Source organism: Cygnus atratus, chromosome 1 (assembly GCF_013377495.2).
Source record: "Cygnus atratus isolate AKBS03 ecotype Queensland, Australia chromosome 1, CAtr_DNAZoo_HiC_assembly, whole genome shotgun sequence".
Taxonomy (NCBI): Eukaryota; Metazoa; Chordata; class Aves; order Anseriformes; family Anatidae; genus Cygnus; species Cygnus atratus.
Window position 1 is genome coordinate 179,866,257 of NC_066362.1, and position 14,235 is coordinate 179,880,491.

Consider the following 14,235-nt stretch of genomic DNA (forward strand, 5'->3'; position numbering starts at 1 on the left):
TGGAGTGGTTCTCAGGTGGCACTGTGTTGAGTCCTCAGCATTCGAGCAGTCTGCTGCACCAGCCATCACATCTGTTAACCAAACAGCAAAGGAGGCAGAAGAGAAGACAAGGGGACCTGGAAAGGCAAAAAGCAACGTGAAGAATGGAGTTGAAGGCTGGGTATTTAATGACAAGAAGGGATAGGGACTCAGAGTTCTCGGAGTTTGAGGACTGGTTGTATGGCATTGTAAAGCCCTTGGGAGTACATCATGTTTTGTAGCTCATGCATGTTGTGTATGCTTCAGGGCTTTTAGAACATGATGCAGCTTACTCACCAGTTAAGTACCTTATGTCACTGAATGCAATCCAGCTTGCACATATTAAAACTGCTCCTTTTTTTTTTTTTTTGACCCAAATGGCACGTGGTTAATAAGGAGATTATTTTTGTAAGGTGCACTGCTAGTGAAGACATGCCACCTCTTAATTTCCTCAGTGCCTAGGGCCCGAGTCAAGTGGTGTAATCTGCTTTGAAGAAGTGCAGTGCTCAGAGCTGCAGCCACAATCAATTGCAGCTGCTGAATAAGCATACGAAGTAATAAGTAATGCCAAGTTTTCTGAAAAAGTCACTCCTCGGTGTCTTGGATCGGTCACCTAAGAACAGAGGATTCTTCTGGTCTTAATCTTTGTTCTTCAAAAATAATTTTTTCCTCCTCATATCACAGTGATATTTGAAAATATGCTAATGTTTTGCACTTGAGAACTGATGGGAATTTCTGAAACTTGAGTGATTGCTTTCCTCAGTAAAGCTCTGGCTGCTGTTCAGAAAGTCAAGTATTGGGATATTATTGATCACCAAGGATAAACAACAATACAGAATGATTACTTGTTCAGTAAAGTAATTAGTAATGACTGTCATGCATACATAACTTGAAGGTGGAGTAATTGTATATGCTGATGTAATCTAAGACTGCCGTAGCGGATATACACAACAGGGAATTCTTTTTCATAGGAAATCTTCATTTTAGCCATTACTAATCTTTTGATACTTTGCTTTTGTCCGTTATTAATATTCTTGACTAAAGTATATATGACATAATCTGGACCTAGTCTTGTCTTTAAAAATCATTCTGCCGGCTACAAGTTGAACCCGAAAAGCAGTATCTAATGTTTTGTAAATGAGTTGTAAAGGACTTAAGTTAGATTCAGTTGTATGTGCTTGCAACAGTGATTTATTTTTTTTAGCAACTGAATGGTTGAAAATACTCATACACTTATATGAGTTGGCTGAAAAGCTCCAGAACATAAGAAATATTTAGCATCAAAAATTGTATGGTCCAGAGGAAAAAAACTCGTTGCTCAGTCCTACTCTTACTGCTTCTCTTTTTGTCTGATCAGTGACCCCTCACACACAAGCTATATTTCAGGGGACCTTACACTCCACCACCCTGATTCGTTGGGGTTGCAGGAAGGAAAATAGCAGCTTCAGTGGGATTCAGGTGTTGGATAGGGCTGGAAATTACTTCCAGTATTTGTCCCTGGCAAAGTGTTGCTCCTCGTGTTTCATTTCTCTGCCTTTGAGCATGTTCTCTCAGGTGCTCCGGTACGTGCCTCTTACACTTGTTCCATGAGAAGTTCACTCCCCAGTACTCCCCAATGCTTATTAGTTTAGGCTTGGCTTCTTGCCACTGCTTGGTTTGACACAAGTGTGTATCACTGAAGGGGAACCACTGGTTTAACGTGACCACCTGGTTTGTTGTAGGCCATTTGGTTTCACTGGGCACCATCTGCTGGACCCAGAGCTTTTGCTGCAGGATGTTAATTTTCTAGTCCAGCTACAGTGTTCCATAGAGTGGACACAGATTTCTGCTGCATTGCAAATACAGGGCAGAAATAACTGCTAAACGCTTCTTGCTTTCCTGCATTATGCTTTATAGTTTGAACTTCTACATCCAGAAGTAGTAGAGCAGTGCCTGACTTGGAGTTTTCCTCATACTTTTTTTAATATCTTTTGTCTTTAATCCTGTTAGCTCTTTTTGTGTGTCATTTAGAATTTTTTTATAGCTTTTTTTATTACACTGCAGCTTTCCATGCACCTTTAGGATGTCCTTAATTCCCAGCTTCTGCAAATACTTTTCACTTTGCATTTCTGCATGTTGAATTACATTATCTGTTGCTTTTTAAGCTTTGACAAATTGGCCACAGCAAAGCTTCAGATCTTCGTAATATTGTTTAGTCACATACTCTGTTTACACAGAGTAAAACAACCAGAACAACCTACATAGTCACTGATTTTTAGCTGGGTACATAACACAGTAACTCTAACACAATGAAACAATATTAACAGTTGTCATCTATTATGTCAGAAATCTTATGGAAGTTCTTGCTTACATGAGTTCACCAGCAAACATTGTCCTGGGGGAATAACTAAAGATAATTCTTCTTCCAGCCAGAGACTTAAAGAACATTTCATCCTGTTCTCTGTTGACTTTTGTTGCTATATAACAGATTTCCACTCAGCTCCAGGTTTAATTTTACTATTCAAAGTTCTGTCAGTTGTCTGTTACTCTGCAGTGTTGTCTTTGATGTTCCACCCTTGCTGTTCTCTCTGTAGTGAACAGCTGAAACCTCTAATGTTTTAATGTTCCAATAAGATGTAATGCCAGCTCTCATTTATACCAACCGTTTTGACTTGTCCTCTGTAAAAGAAGATAGATATACTGAGGTGTTTGAAGAGAAATGTAATATGAAGTGTTTAAGACAGTTTGGCATTAGTAAAGCATCAGATGAAGTGTTACGTACTGTTCTGGACAAAGCACTGATGATAAGGGAGCAGGAGGAGGTAATCAAGGAGGAGAGTGAAAATGATCAGAGATTTAGGCCAGTGAGGGGAGACACAAATGATAAGTCTTCAAATACATAAGAAACAATTGCTGAAAAGGGGAGATCTCGTGTTCAAATCCACGGTGGCTAGGGCAAGTAGGCTTAACTGGTAAAATGAAAGATAATGCCTGGACATTAGGAAGAAAATTGTTACCAATAAGCCATTTCCTCTGCTTCATTCCTGAAGTTGACCCAGTCAGGTTAAGAACACCAGTTGTGAAAATAGCATTTTGATTCTCATGCTCTAGTAATAGATTTCCAAAAGCAATTACTCAAAAAAAAATTTTTTTAAATCTATATATGACAGTGATACTGTGAAACTAGTCATTTCATATAATGTGTTGTCAATTCTTTTGAAATGATTGGAAATATTAGGTAGGCACAACTTACAAACCACAACAGTAGATGTGCAATATTAATAAACACCCACAAATTTCTAAGCATCATCCTTCAGTAAAAAATCCTAAGAAATTGTAATCTCATGCACATACCCATGCAGTCACCTATAGAATTAAGAGCATTCACCAGCCCCTTGCAGCATGTGTTCTTCCAGGAGTATGGGGTGACCCTAATTGCATGTCTGTGTAACAGTGGTGTTCCCTACAACCTGCTAACTACAGCAGGTAACTGTGGTGTTCCCTACAACCTGTGTACCCCTTTCTATCACATCAACTGTTCTGATGCAGGCCTTTCTGCAAAGGGCGGGCTGTGCAGGCATTGCCACAGGAATTCTTTGGGAAGTTGAAATAGATATATGCATTTAGTGAGCCTGCCTTCTGTGTGAGCACCCAAACTCAGTGCACATTATGAGATACATTCTAGTATTCCCTTTACTAACAGAGTACAAGATTATCCCTATTCATATCATGATCAATAAATATTTGCTGGGGTAGTTGACCAAAGAAATTCTAATCTAATGAGAAAGTTGTTGAGTTTACCTGTTACAGTAACGCCCAGCATTTTGGAGAAATTCTTGAGCTTTTATATATGTCATATGAAAACTGAGTCAGCATGAAGGTAATAAAATCACAGTGCTGGTCATGTCAAAATATTTAAGCAACAACAACAAAAAAAACAACCACCTGAAATCTTATCATTAAGTGAAATAACCGATTTCACAATATATGCTTGCCATCATCTCATGTTTCATAGATTATGAAATAATTTAGGTTGGAAGGGACCCATAAGGTCATCAAGTTCGACCACCACCTGAAGATACCAAGTCCACCACTAAACCGTGTTCCTCAGCACCTCTTAAATACCTGCAGGGATGGTGACTGGCACTTCTCTAGGCAGCCTGTTCCAGTGCCTAACCTCTCTAGCCCACTAGGTGGCATTCGTTGCTTAGAAGTTTCTTTGCAGTCAGCCCTGTGCCCTAGGATAGCAGCTTTCTCATGATGTTCATTTCCAACTTGATTTCATCTGTGAAAACTAATGAGTAGATCATATATCAGTATAAATACTCTGAGCTGTTAATGGTGTGTGATTTTCTTCTCCTTTATTTGGCCCTATGTGGCAAAGCAATGTTTTTATTTGCATTTAAATGGGCACAAGTCTCAAAAGTTACATTTCTACAGGTATCAGACATTCAGGCAAGAACAGCACTGCTTATGTGGTCACCTCCATCCAGCGATGTCGGAGAAGACACTGACAAGAATAACATACCAGAGGTTTATACTTACGAAGTGATGATTTCAAATACTGGAAAAGATGGAAAATACAAAACTGTATATATGTAGGTGTTCATTTTCTTTTATTTATTCAGTGTTGCAGTTAATTGCGTGGCTAAAAATCTCATAAAAATCTGCCCAGTGTTTGGAGATTGAAATAATTAGCAATTTTGTGCAACTTCTCTTTCTGAAACAGGTTACTTTTTCAGTAGAAATGGTTCTGTTTTATTACTGAGGTCTATACCAACAGTTAGAATATGTTTAGATGTTTGTGGAAGTATGCTTTAATACCACTTAGCTGTACTTCAGTCAGCTGCACTAGAAATTATAGGTTCTCACGAAGTAAGATGTGTACAAGTAGCAACAAATACAAACTGTGCATGTATTTATTTACTTCAGCACATGCTGCTCCTCCCAGTAAGGGTATTCTTCCCTTCTCTGGAAATGCTCTTGGCAAGAGGCAGTGGTACAATATGAAACAGATTTCCACAGAACACAACTTGAGTAGCATCAAAACAAGCTAAACTTTCAAACTGTTTAATTCCTAACACAATGGTTTTTAACCATTTTCTTTTGCTACTTTAGCAGTATTTTACATTTAACAGTAAAATTTACCATTAAAATTATAGAGCTCTCTAATAAATATAAATCTTCTAGTGTTTAGCTAGCATTTGTTAGTCTCCTTCCATGGATTTCTTAGGAGCAGTTCATGAATCACAAGTTGGATATCCCTGTCCTAGAGCTAGAGGAAAAGAGCTTTTCTAATATAAGCTGATTCACTAACACCAGAGTAATAGGTGTCACTTAGGTGTCTTTTCTGCTTACTAGGCTCTAAAAAGTAGGTATATGCAGCCGTTTACAGTTTTAGATAATCATTTTTACAAGGCTGAAGACTTATAAATATTCATGCTTCTACAGGATCCAGTAATTCAGTACTTTTTTTTTGAAATCATGTACATGCATACACATGCATGTTCTCCAATATGTGCGGCTGTTGTTACAGAGTAAAGAAGATAATTTTTCTGTAAAAACAAAAGAGGCGAAACAACAGAAACCAAATGAGGGAAGCCCATAAAATTCAAAGATAAAAGCATCTGCATTTTAGCATATGTGATTCTGAAACAATCTCTTTAACAAAATCATATCTCTTTCCAGTGGAGAAGAAAACAAAGTTACTGTAAATGATCTCAGGCCAGCAACTGACTACCATGCAAAGTGAGTATCTTCCTTTTCTGTTCACTAAATTTACTGGGAGTGTTTTCGAAGTTTCATTCTGTCTATATATTTGATTGCAGAATTCTTCAGAAACTGTCTTTACCCCTTGACATCCTCCTTTAAGTCACAATGATAGTTGAAATATTGCCATTCTCAAGTCAATGTTGTTGGCTTATTTGACCACACAATCCATTTTGGAAAACATAAGAGATTGTTGCTGCCTCACCCAACTTCTGTGGTCTTTGCTTGTTTACTTGGTCTTTACTTTACATGCCAACACAGTGACCATTTTCTTTTCTTTGAGCCAGGCACAGATGATGCTTCCCTTATGCCATTTTCTCACAAATAGAAGAAGGAGGTGCCTTGCACAAGAACTTTCTACTGGCCACTTCACACTGCTTTCACTTTGCTCCAGCAGACCAGTGAATCTGACCCCCCTATATATTGTTAAATATGTCCCAAGCTCAGTTTAATTCCACTGTTCAAGCTTGAAGACTCTTGAAAGAGTTGAATTGACTTGAAACTCTTTCATATGCAAGTGTTTCCCTGTGATTTTGTTCTTATTTTAAGTAGTGTTTATGAACTTTACCCAATGATGTTTTAAGTTGAAAATGTGTGGAGCATAGAGGTCAGAGCCTAGGTCTTTTTGCCATGTATAAGTTGTTTTCTACCAGGCTATGTTCAGATTCTTTTTTACTTATTTCTGGTCTTTTTAGAGGAAGCATGTGAGTAGATGACTTAGCCATATAAGCTCTTCCTGAGCTAGGAATTAAACAGAATTCTGCCAGTCTAACTATTGCCCAAAAGGAAGACAAGAAAGGCTAAATTCCGAAGATAAAACTGACAAATTATGTATTTGCAACTATATGCAAGGACAAACAACTGTATGCAGCACTGTTCAAATATTTTGCTATCCCTGTTCATGGAATCTACAATGCCAGTTTTCCTATGACTGTTCATGCAACCAGTATATAAGGCCTTCTGCAACCAGCGATCAGAGAAAAGGGTGTTCTGTGGTTTGTTTTTTTCTCTCTTTCAAAGGAACAGGTAAATCAGAAGAAACTAAGTAAGAAGAAAGTAATATATGGGTTCACCTAAGAGGGAGGTATGGCTACACAGCTGGGAGGAGGGCAGAGGAGGCCAGAAAATAATCTTTTATTTTGTTTTGGAGAAAAGCTAAGAGAAAAGCAAACCATTTCTCTTTGAGAGAGAAGAAACAATTCATTCTTCTGAAGTACACGGAGAGCTAGTGCACAGCCTTTCTAAAAGGTGAACAGGGTGAACAGACTCAGCAAGCTCTTGAAGGAATGCAAAAGATTCTCAGAAAATACATTAACAGCTTCATTGTGCATTTCTCAAGAAAGCACTTGCAGAAGAATTATTTGTGTTATCAACTTACACATCTACAACAAATAATGAGCCTGCAAGATGTTATCATTATTTCCCAACCAAAGCACAGCAAAGAATGGACGTATTTCAAATGTAATTGTGAGAATAAAGCTGACTGATGGTAATGATGTACATCCAAAGTAAAGGACTCTACTTTTGCATTGCTTTCGTTGACCAAGAATCTTTCACCAGCTATGTATTTGTAACAGTAATATATTAATAAAGAGATAGCAAGGCAGTAACTTAATTCTAAATACTCGGTTTTCTTTGGAAATTGCATATATAGATTTTGAAGCAAAATGTTACTGACTGTTTTCCGTTCTAGAGTCCAAGTGGAATGCAATTGTGTAAGGGGGAGTCCTTCAGAAGCAGAGAGTTTTACCACAATGAGTTGTGAGCCTGATACTCCAAATCTGCCCAGGATAACTAATCGGACCAAAAATTCTCTTACTCTGCAGTGGAAGGTAAGAATTACTTAAAAATCTTTAAAGCTCTTTAGCAGTTTCAGATTTGTGAATAAATGCCAGTTCATTGAAACAGAAGTTTTGTCAAACAGTAGTTTCAACCACACTTCCGTGACTGAAGTATGTATATTGGATTAAATGTGGACTTCAGCGAAGAGAAAAAGATTCCCAGAAAAGCCAGGAGCCTTTGTAAATAAAGTTAATGAACTTGAACAGAGACACTGGTTTGAGTTCTGGTCCCCTCCTGTACTGTAGAAGCAATTTCTTTCTCTCTTATTGAACATAGGCTTATTTGTGCAAAGCAAATTAAGTGGTCTGGAAAGACTGAGATTTGAACAGACGTGCAATCTAAGTGCTTAGAAAATATCTGTAGTATTTTACATTGCTGCCAGAATACTTTCTCAAGGTCTAAATGAAAAAAAAAAATAGAAGCATTCACTAGATAGAAACAGAAATAGTACTGTCTTGGCAAGTGAAACAGTCATATAAGGGCAGCATCATTTGCCATCCACTGGTCTTGTCATGATTTGATCCATGCATGCGTCTTTCCTTGAGTGATCTTGTGTCTAGTTAGAGCTCTAATTTCCCTTTTTTCTTGTTGCAGGCATCATGCGATAATGGTTCTAAAATCCACAGTTACCTTTTAGAATGGGATGAAGTAAGCAAGTTATTCTATTCTATTTTTCATTTTGTGGTTTTCAAAAGTAGTTGTATGTGACAATGCACATCGAGTTGTATCAAAATTTTGACTTGTATAGAGAGAGGTATGTGACAAATACATAATTTCTGAAAGCAAGTGTGAAAACATGATTATCGCCCTAATTTTTTATTAGGGTGTTTATTGTATCAAATATTTCTTAGTTACCTGATTCTGCCACCCTTAACAGTGGCTTTTTCACCAATACTTCTCTCAAGAGCAATGAGATAAGATCATTGTCCTATAACAGCCTTTATTTTGTATAATAGGGGTGCGCCAGCAATGTTCCCATAAATGTGTTCCAGTCCTAGCCAGACAGCTATTCCAAGAGAGAGATGGCAGAACTGTAGAAACTGTACTGTTTTTTCTTTCTAGCCCTTTGGAGATGGGAAAATGGAAAGGAATTTTAAAAGCCTCTAATTCAATACATGTACGTTTTATGTAAAACCTCACTACGGGAAGGTTTCTTGAGTTATATTACACTTCAAAAATGAGTTTGCTTCACATTTGTGTGTTACTTTAATTGATGGGCACATATTTAATAGGGTGAATAATGTGATTAATTTATTCCTTTTTAGGGAAAAGGAAATGGAGAGTTTTGCCAGTGTTATTATGGCCAACAGAAGCAGTATAGAATTACTAAACTATCACCAGCAATGGGGTACACCTTTAGGCTAGCAGCCAAAAATGACATGGGGATGAGGTAAATATTACTGTTGTATTCATAACTATGGAATGCATTTGCATGCATATGTGTGCTTGCTTAGGAAAAGCATATGATGGCATTTAAAGAAATAAGACTTCTGTCCATTTACATAGTTAATTTACCGCATGTGATTGGATTATTCATATTGCAGATTATATTTGCGTTGCGAATCACTTGACCCTGCTTCAGCGAGGGAGGCTGGACAAGGGGACCTCCAGAGATCCTTTCTAACCTCAGCTGTTCAATGAGTCCTGGCACAATCAGTTTTGTTCAAGCATTATTATGGCTACAGCCACTACATGTGTACATACTTAGCATATAAATGCTACATATCTCAGCCCCTCTTATGAGCAGCTGTCACCTGCAGATAGCACAGCTGCTTCTGCCAGACTTAGCCTAATTTCCCAAACAGCCTGCTCTGACCTGTGTACACGGTGCCCCTTTGTACCTAAAGGGGGAGCGCGAGCATGGCACAGGCAGCCCAGCTGCTCTCACGTGAAATCAGCTCAGGCTGTGCTGGTTTTTTAGCTTCAGCCTTTGTATTTGTAGCCTCGTGCTGACCTCCACTGAAGGTTGCTACCTTGTGCTTGCTTCCTTCTGCTCTGACTTGTAATGGAATTTTTGGTGAAGCGCTACGTTGCACAGACTCACAGGTTCAATAGAATTGTGGCTTTTGTGTCTGATGTAATAAGCACTTCTGCTAAAATGCTGAGGGTCATGCTGAAAGAGAAGCAACCCTGCCAGTGGGCCAGAATTGAATGGTTTGTTAAATGCTGCGGGTGTGCTGATGTTGTTTGGCCAGAGGGTAACTTTTACCATGCTGTCTGCTGCTCTGGGTGCCAGTGAGGTCTGACATGGTGCCAGATGTAAGGTAGTTCTTGAAGCTGGTTTAGCAGTTTACCAGAGCTTGATCAGCCCTCCTTAAATTTAGAGTTGTAGTAATGACAGTATAAAGAGATGGTGGTAACTCTGCTGGAGCAGGAGGTAAGCCCAGCAGAACCCACTCTGCATCCTGTAGGTGTATCTACATTGTGCTCTCTGCCATGTCCCATTTTCTATATATGTCCCTTTACCTGAGGTGTCTACTAGTCTGATGTTACCATGGGAAATGGACAAAATATGACATTACAGTACCATTGATTTTTTTTGAGCTTCTAGAGCTTCTTATAAATGCTTAGGATATGTGGTCATTATTTTTAGAAGTTTAGAAGTGCTATTTTTCAGGAGTTATAAAGCACCAAACTTTGTTTGTATGTTGTGAATGAATGGCATCTGTCATCAGTAGAAGATATAAGAACTCAAAAACCAGGACAAAAGGAATAGTTTCTCAGGTTGGGCTTACCCCACTGGATACATTATCTCTTGGGAATGCTTCTTGGTCTTTGGATGAAGCAAGAAAGCTGGCTAATATTCTCACTGCTAGGGCTCAATACCTCTTGAGTAGACTGCCTGTGTCCACACTATGTAGTAGCACTTGGACGTTTAGGTCCTATGTGGCATAAAATCAAGGCTTCTCTAGCCACGAGCATGAAATTGCTATTTTGCGCTTGTTTGTGTTTGAGATATTTTGAGCACTGTGCTGCGGCTCACTGGAGTGGTGTTTTTATAGCATGAAATGCGTGTTGTCTGTCCTTCAGTTGGCACAAAGGAGTGTTTGAGGGAACAATGCCTGCCTCGACAGTGTTGAAGGACAGTTTAAAAATAGGGATCCAGACCTGAGGATGTAATTCATGCTGGATAGAGGAAGTCTTCTGCAGGCTAAGTACATGAAAACTACAGCTGGCTCAGGAGGTCTCTGAGACGTGTTGGGAGGCTTTGGAGAGCACCCAGGGAATGTGTTGCATGTAGTACCTGTTCTCTGTGTCTTCCCTTAGGCTCCTGCTTTGGGTCACTGGCTGAGGACACTGTAGTGGGCTAGGCTGACTTTCAGAGTGCTCCAACGCAGTCTTTCTTATGTTGCTGCCTTCTGGAAGATATTTCTGGAATGAACCGTTCTCTGAGTTACTCCTGGACTTGTCTTGATGAGATGTAATTGGAACTGTTGACAAAAGCAGACAGGGAGTGAGCTGACAGTTAAGCAGGGTCCAGTGTTCAAGTTCTCTTCCTGTTCCCTGGTTACTTCTGAGTGTAAATGTACCCTCTAGGAGTATCCGCACATATTACGCACCTCTGTGGTGTAAGCTGGTGGAAGACAGTCACCAGTTAAGTACCCTTTTTAAACTAATTGAGCTGAATAGATTTTTAAATCTGTATTTCATAGCCTTATAACAATGCATTATGTTGGCTTTATGGTATTACTTAAGTCTCTTGAAATAATATATACTAGGATAGGGTGACAATTTATTCCTTATGAAATATGTTGAGAACCTTATGTATCTGCAGACTGAATTTTCTCTAAATGATTTTACCAGCAAGAATGGATATTCTCTCTTTGAGTTGCTCATATTTTTAAATTTGGTTCTAACCAAACATGAAATTGTGGCTAAACAAATCTAAAATAAAAATACAAACAAAAAATAAAATCTATTTAAAAGGTATAGTATTGTTGTATTATAGTAGATTATAGTATCCTAAGTGAAATGTTAAGAGAGGTTCAAATTTGAGAATTACTGGAGCTCTTTTAGTTGATTTCAATGTGTTCTGGAGTAATTCTATCAAGTAAAGAGATTAAGGCTTTTCAAGGTGTTCTTCCCCCCACCCCCTTCCCTTGCATCTGCATGTGAGTTGACTGCTTTAATAGTTGGTTGTGAGTAGAGACAGGTTTAGTATGTCTAGCTTCTCTTCATGCTTTCTTAGCCTAACTGTAACGCTGGAACTTTTTTTTAAGTATGTACAGCATATGTACCGTACCATCTTAATTTCAGAGATTTTCTCGCTTGTGACTTTTGGCAAGAAGAAGAAGTATTATTCCCCCCAAATTCTAAGTTTTCTTTTGCTTTGCGCTTTTCCATTTCCTGCTTCACAGGAGAAATGGGTAAGAGAGAAACGGATGTCAGGGTATCTTCACACTGCAATTTTTCAGGGAAGTCAGATTTGGACACGCAAGATATTTGACTGGTTCTGTTGTTCAAGACACTTGAGGATTTTTGTTTTCAAGACTTCCTGGTGCTCACTTAGATGATGTCTAGCTTTTAGATTAAAGTTGCATCTTTGACATTAGTTTCATACAGTTTAAAAAAAAATTAGACAAGCTCTCAAGCCTGCGTTTCTTCAGATCTGAGGTAGAAACAGCAAATTTCTAAATAAATGCCAGCTGAGAATGTTTTTTTAGAGTCTAGATGGATACATGTCACACCATCTGTGCGTTGTACCCATTTACTGACTTTTGCATCCCTCTGTTTCTCAGTAGATCTTTTTCTGTAACTTGTTACAGAAGGTTTGTCACTTGGAGGCTTATCTAAGAGTCATCAGATAAGGTTGAAAGTTCAGAGACCGGTGTACAGTCTACTGCATTTGTTCTGTGATAGGACTTTCGTATTGCCAACTCTTAAAGTAACTTAATAACTTAATATTGAATTAACTTAATATTGAATAAGACTATTATTCTGTTATTTTCTGAATCACTATAGAAACTGGTACTTCAGAGCATACCTGAAGCACACAATAATTTGCATAGATTGCTGCCTGGGAAGCAAAGTGTATTTTGGAATCTTCCCACATACACTTTCACATCTTCATGTTTTGATTTTGAATAGGTATGAGTATATTGCTGCACATAGAGCTCTACTGATTTAGAATAATGACTTAATATGAAAAATCAAAACAAATGTAATTAGCAAAACATTGTAATTATGTCCTACACAGGAATCTTTCAATTATGAATGTTAACCTTGTTCAAATGGCTTATAACTGACAGATTCGTGGGCAAGTTAAGACATCTGCTTGGAATTTCCAGTTGTGCACATACTCAAGAAATTGTCATAGCTGTGTTTAGTAAGAATGATGTTTTTCTAGATGTCAATTATTGTGTCTGGTTAGTTTACATACTGTTTGTTTTTACGTACAGTGGTTTTAGTGAAGAAGTCCTGTATCATACCTCAGGCACTGCCCCAACCACACCAGCAAGTCCTTTGCTGATTAATGCTGGAGTTACTTGGTTATCCCTACAGTGGACAAAACCCTCAGGAACACCATCAGATGAAGGAATCTCATATATACTAGAGATGGAGGATGAGAACTCAGTAAGTTTGGAATACCTACTCTCAATAAGAAAAGAGACTATAATGTGTTTGATACGTTGTTGTACTTAAGTGTAACAGTGATTACTTTTGCTAGAATATTCTACAAGGAACTGTATTTTCTGAAACAAAACTAAAGACTTGTCATTGCAGTGACCAAGGCACATAACTTTCTCCTTTCTATTGCAACGGTAATAGTTATTGGTATGATTAAGCTCTAATCCTGCAAAGATGTCTAGACTACTTTTAACTTGTGACTCTGCATGTGAACTTAAGCCTCACAAGAGTGGATCAAAGTAATTGCATCATGAAGTGTGGCCCCCCTAGATGTTATTTCAGCATAAGCACCTTTGTTTTACCCCTTCAAAGTGTTAGGTATAATATCTCATGGCACTATATATTTTTCTTTGCTGTTTTTTCTCCTCTTCAGAACTGGAGAATGGTTAATTCATTTCCTCACTCGCCCTCATCACCACCACCTTATTTTTATACTTGGCTTCCTTGCGGATTCACATGGTAGAAATAAAATATCCTGTGTTTACACAATGAAGTTACATTTAATTACTTTGTCAGAGAGCCATAACAATTATAGTCTGAAACACAGTAATTTATTTATATTGAATGATGTTACAGAATGTAGTTGACAAATACAATGTTTTAAGTAATCCTGTTTAATTTTGCAGGGATATGGTTTCAAGCCAAAATACGATGGTGAAGATCTTACCTACACGGTGAAGAATTTGAGGCGCAGTACAAAATACAAATTTAGGGTAAGATTTTTCACGTAGTTGTTTTGGGGGGTTGGTTGGTCGGTGGTTGTTTGTACCAGAGTACCTTGAAATTTGATTTACTGACTTATTTAAAGGAAAACCAAATTTGATGCCAGTCTCTCTTAAAATTTCAATCTCTTAAAGCTAAGAGTTCAAAGCCTGCTTCCTAAGTCATCTCTGTAGAAGGAGTAGGGACCTCTGAAAGGGCGTAACAGTTGCAGCTATCTTGAAATGTGTAATTAACATAAGTTGCTGTTATTAACAGTTGTTTTTTTATTTGGCTTTT

At 38.2% G+C, this 14,235-nt stretch overlaps 1 protein-coding gene across 5 annotated transcripts in view; it reads left to right on the plus strand.

The window, feature by feature from the left end:
* FNDC3A (fibronectin type III domain containing 3A) overlaps positions 1 to 14,235 on the plus strand; it is a 119,912-nt gene that overhangs the window by 80,748 nt on the left and 24,929 nt on the right. For all 5 annotated transcript variants that reach the window (XM_035553293.2, XM_035553294.2, XM_035553295.2 and 2 more), the window contains 7 exons: positions 4,438 to 4,595; positions 5,686 to 5,745; positions 7,460 to 7,598; positions 8,203 to 8,256; positions 8,874 to 8,998; positions 13,008 to 13,182; positions 13,863 to 13,949. In XM_035553293.2, coding sequence (XP_035409186.1) covers positions 4,438 to 4,595; positions 5,686 to 5,745; positions 7,460 to 7,598; positions 8,203 to 8,256; positions 8,874 to 8,998; positions 13,008 to 13,182; positions 13,863 to 13,949 — 798 coding nt within the window. The remainder of the gene's footprint in view (positions 1 to 4,437; positions 4,596 to 5,685; positions 5,746 to 7,459; positions 7,599 to 8,202; positions 8,257 to 8,873; positions 8,999 to 13,007; positions 13,183 to 13,862; positions 13,950 to 14,235) is intronic.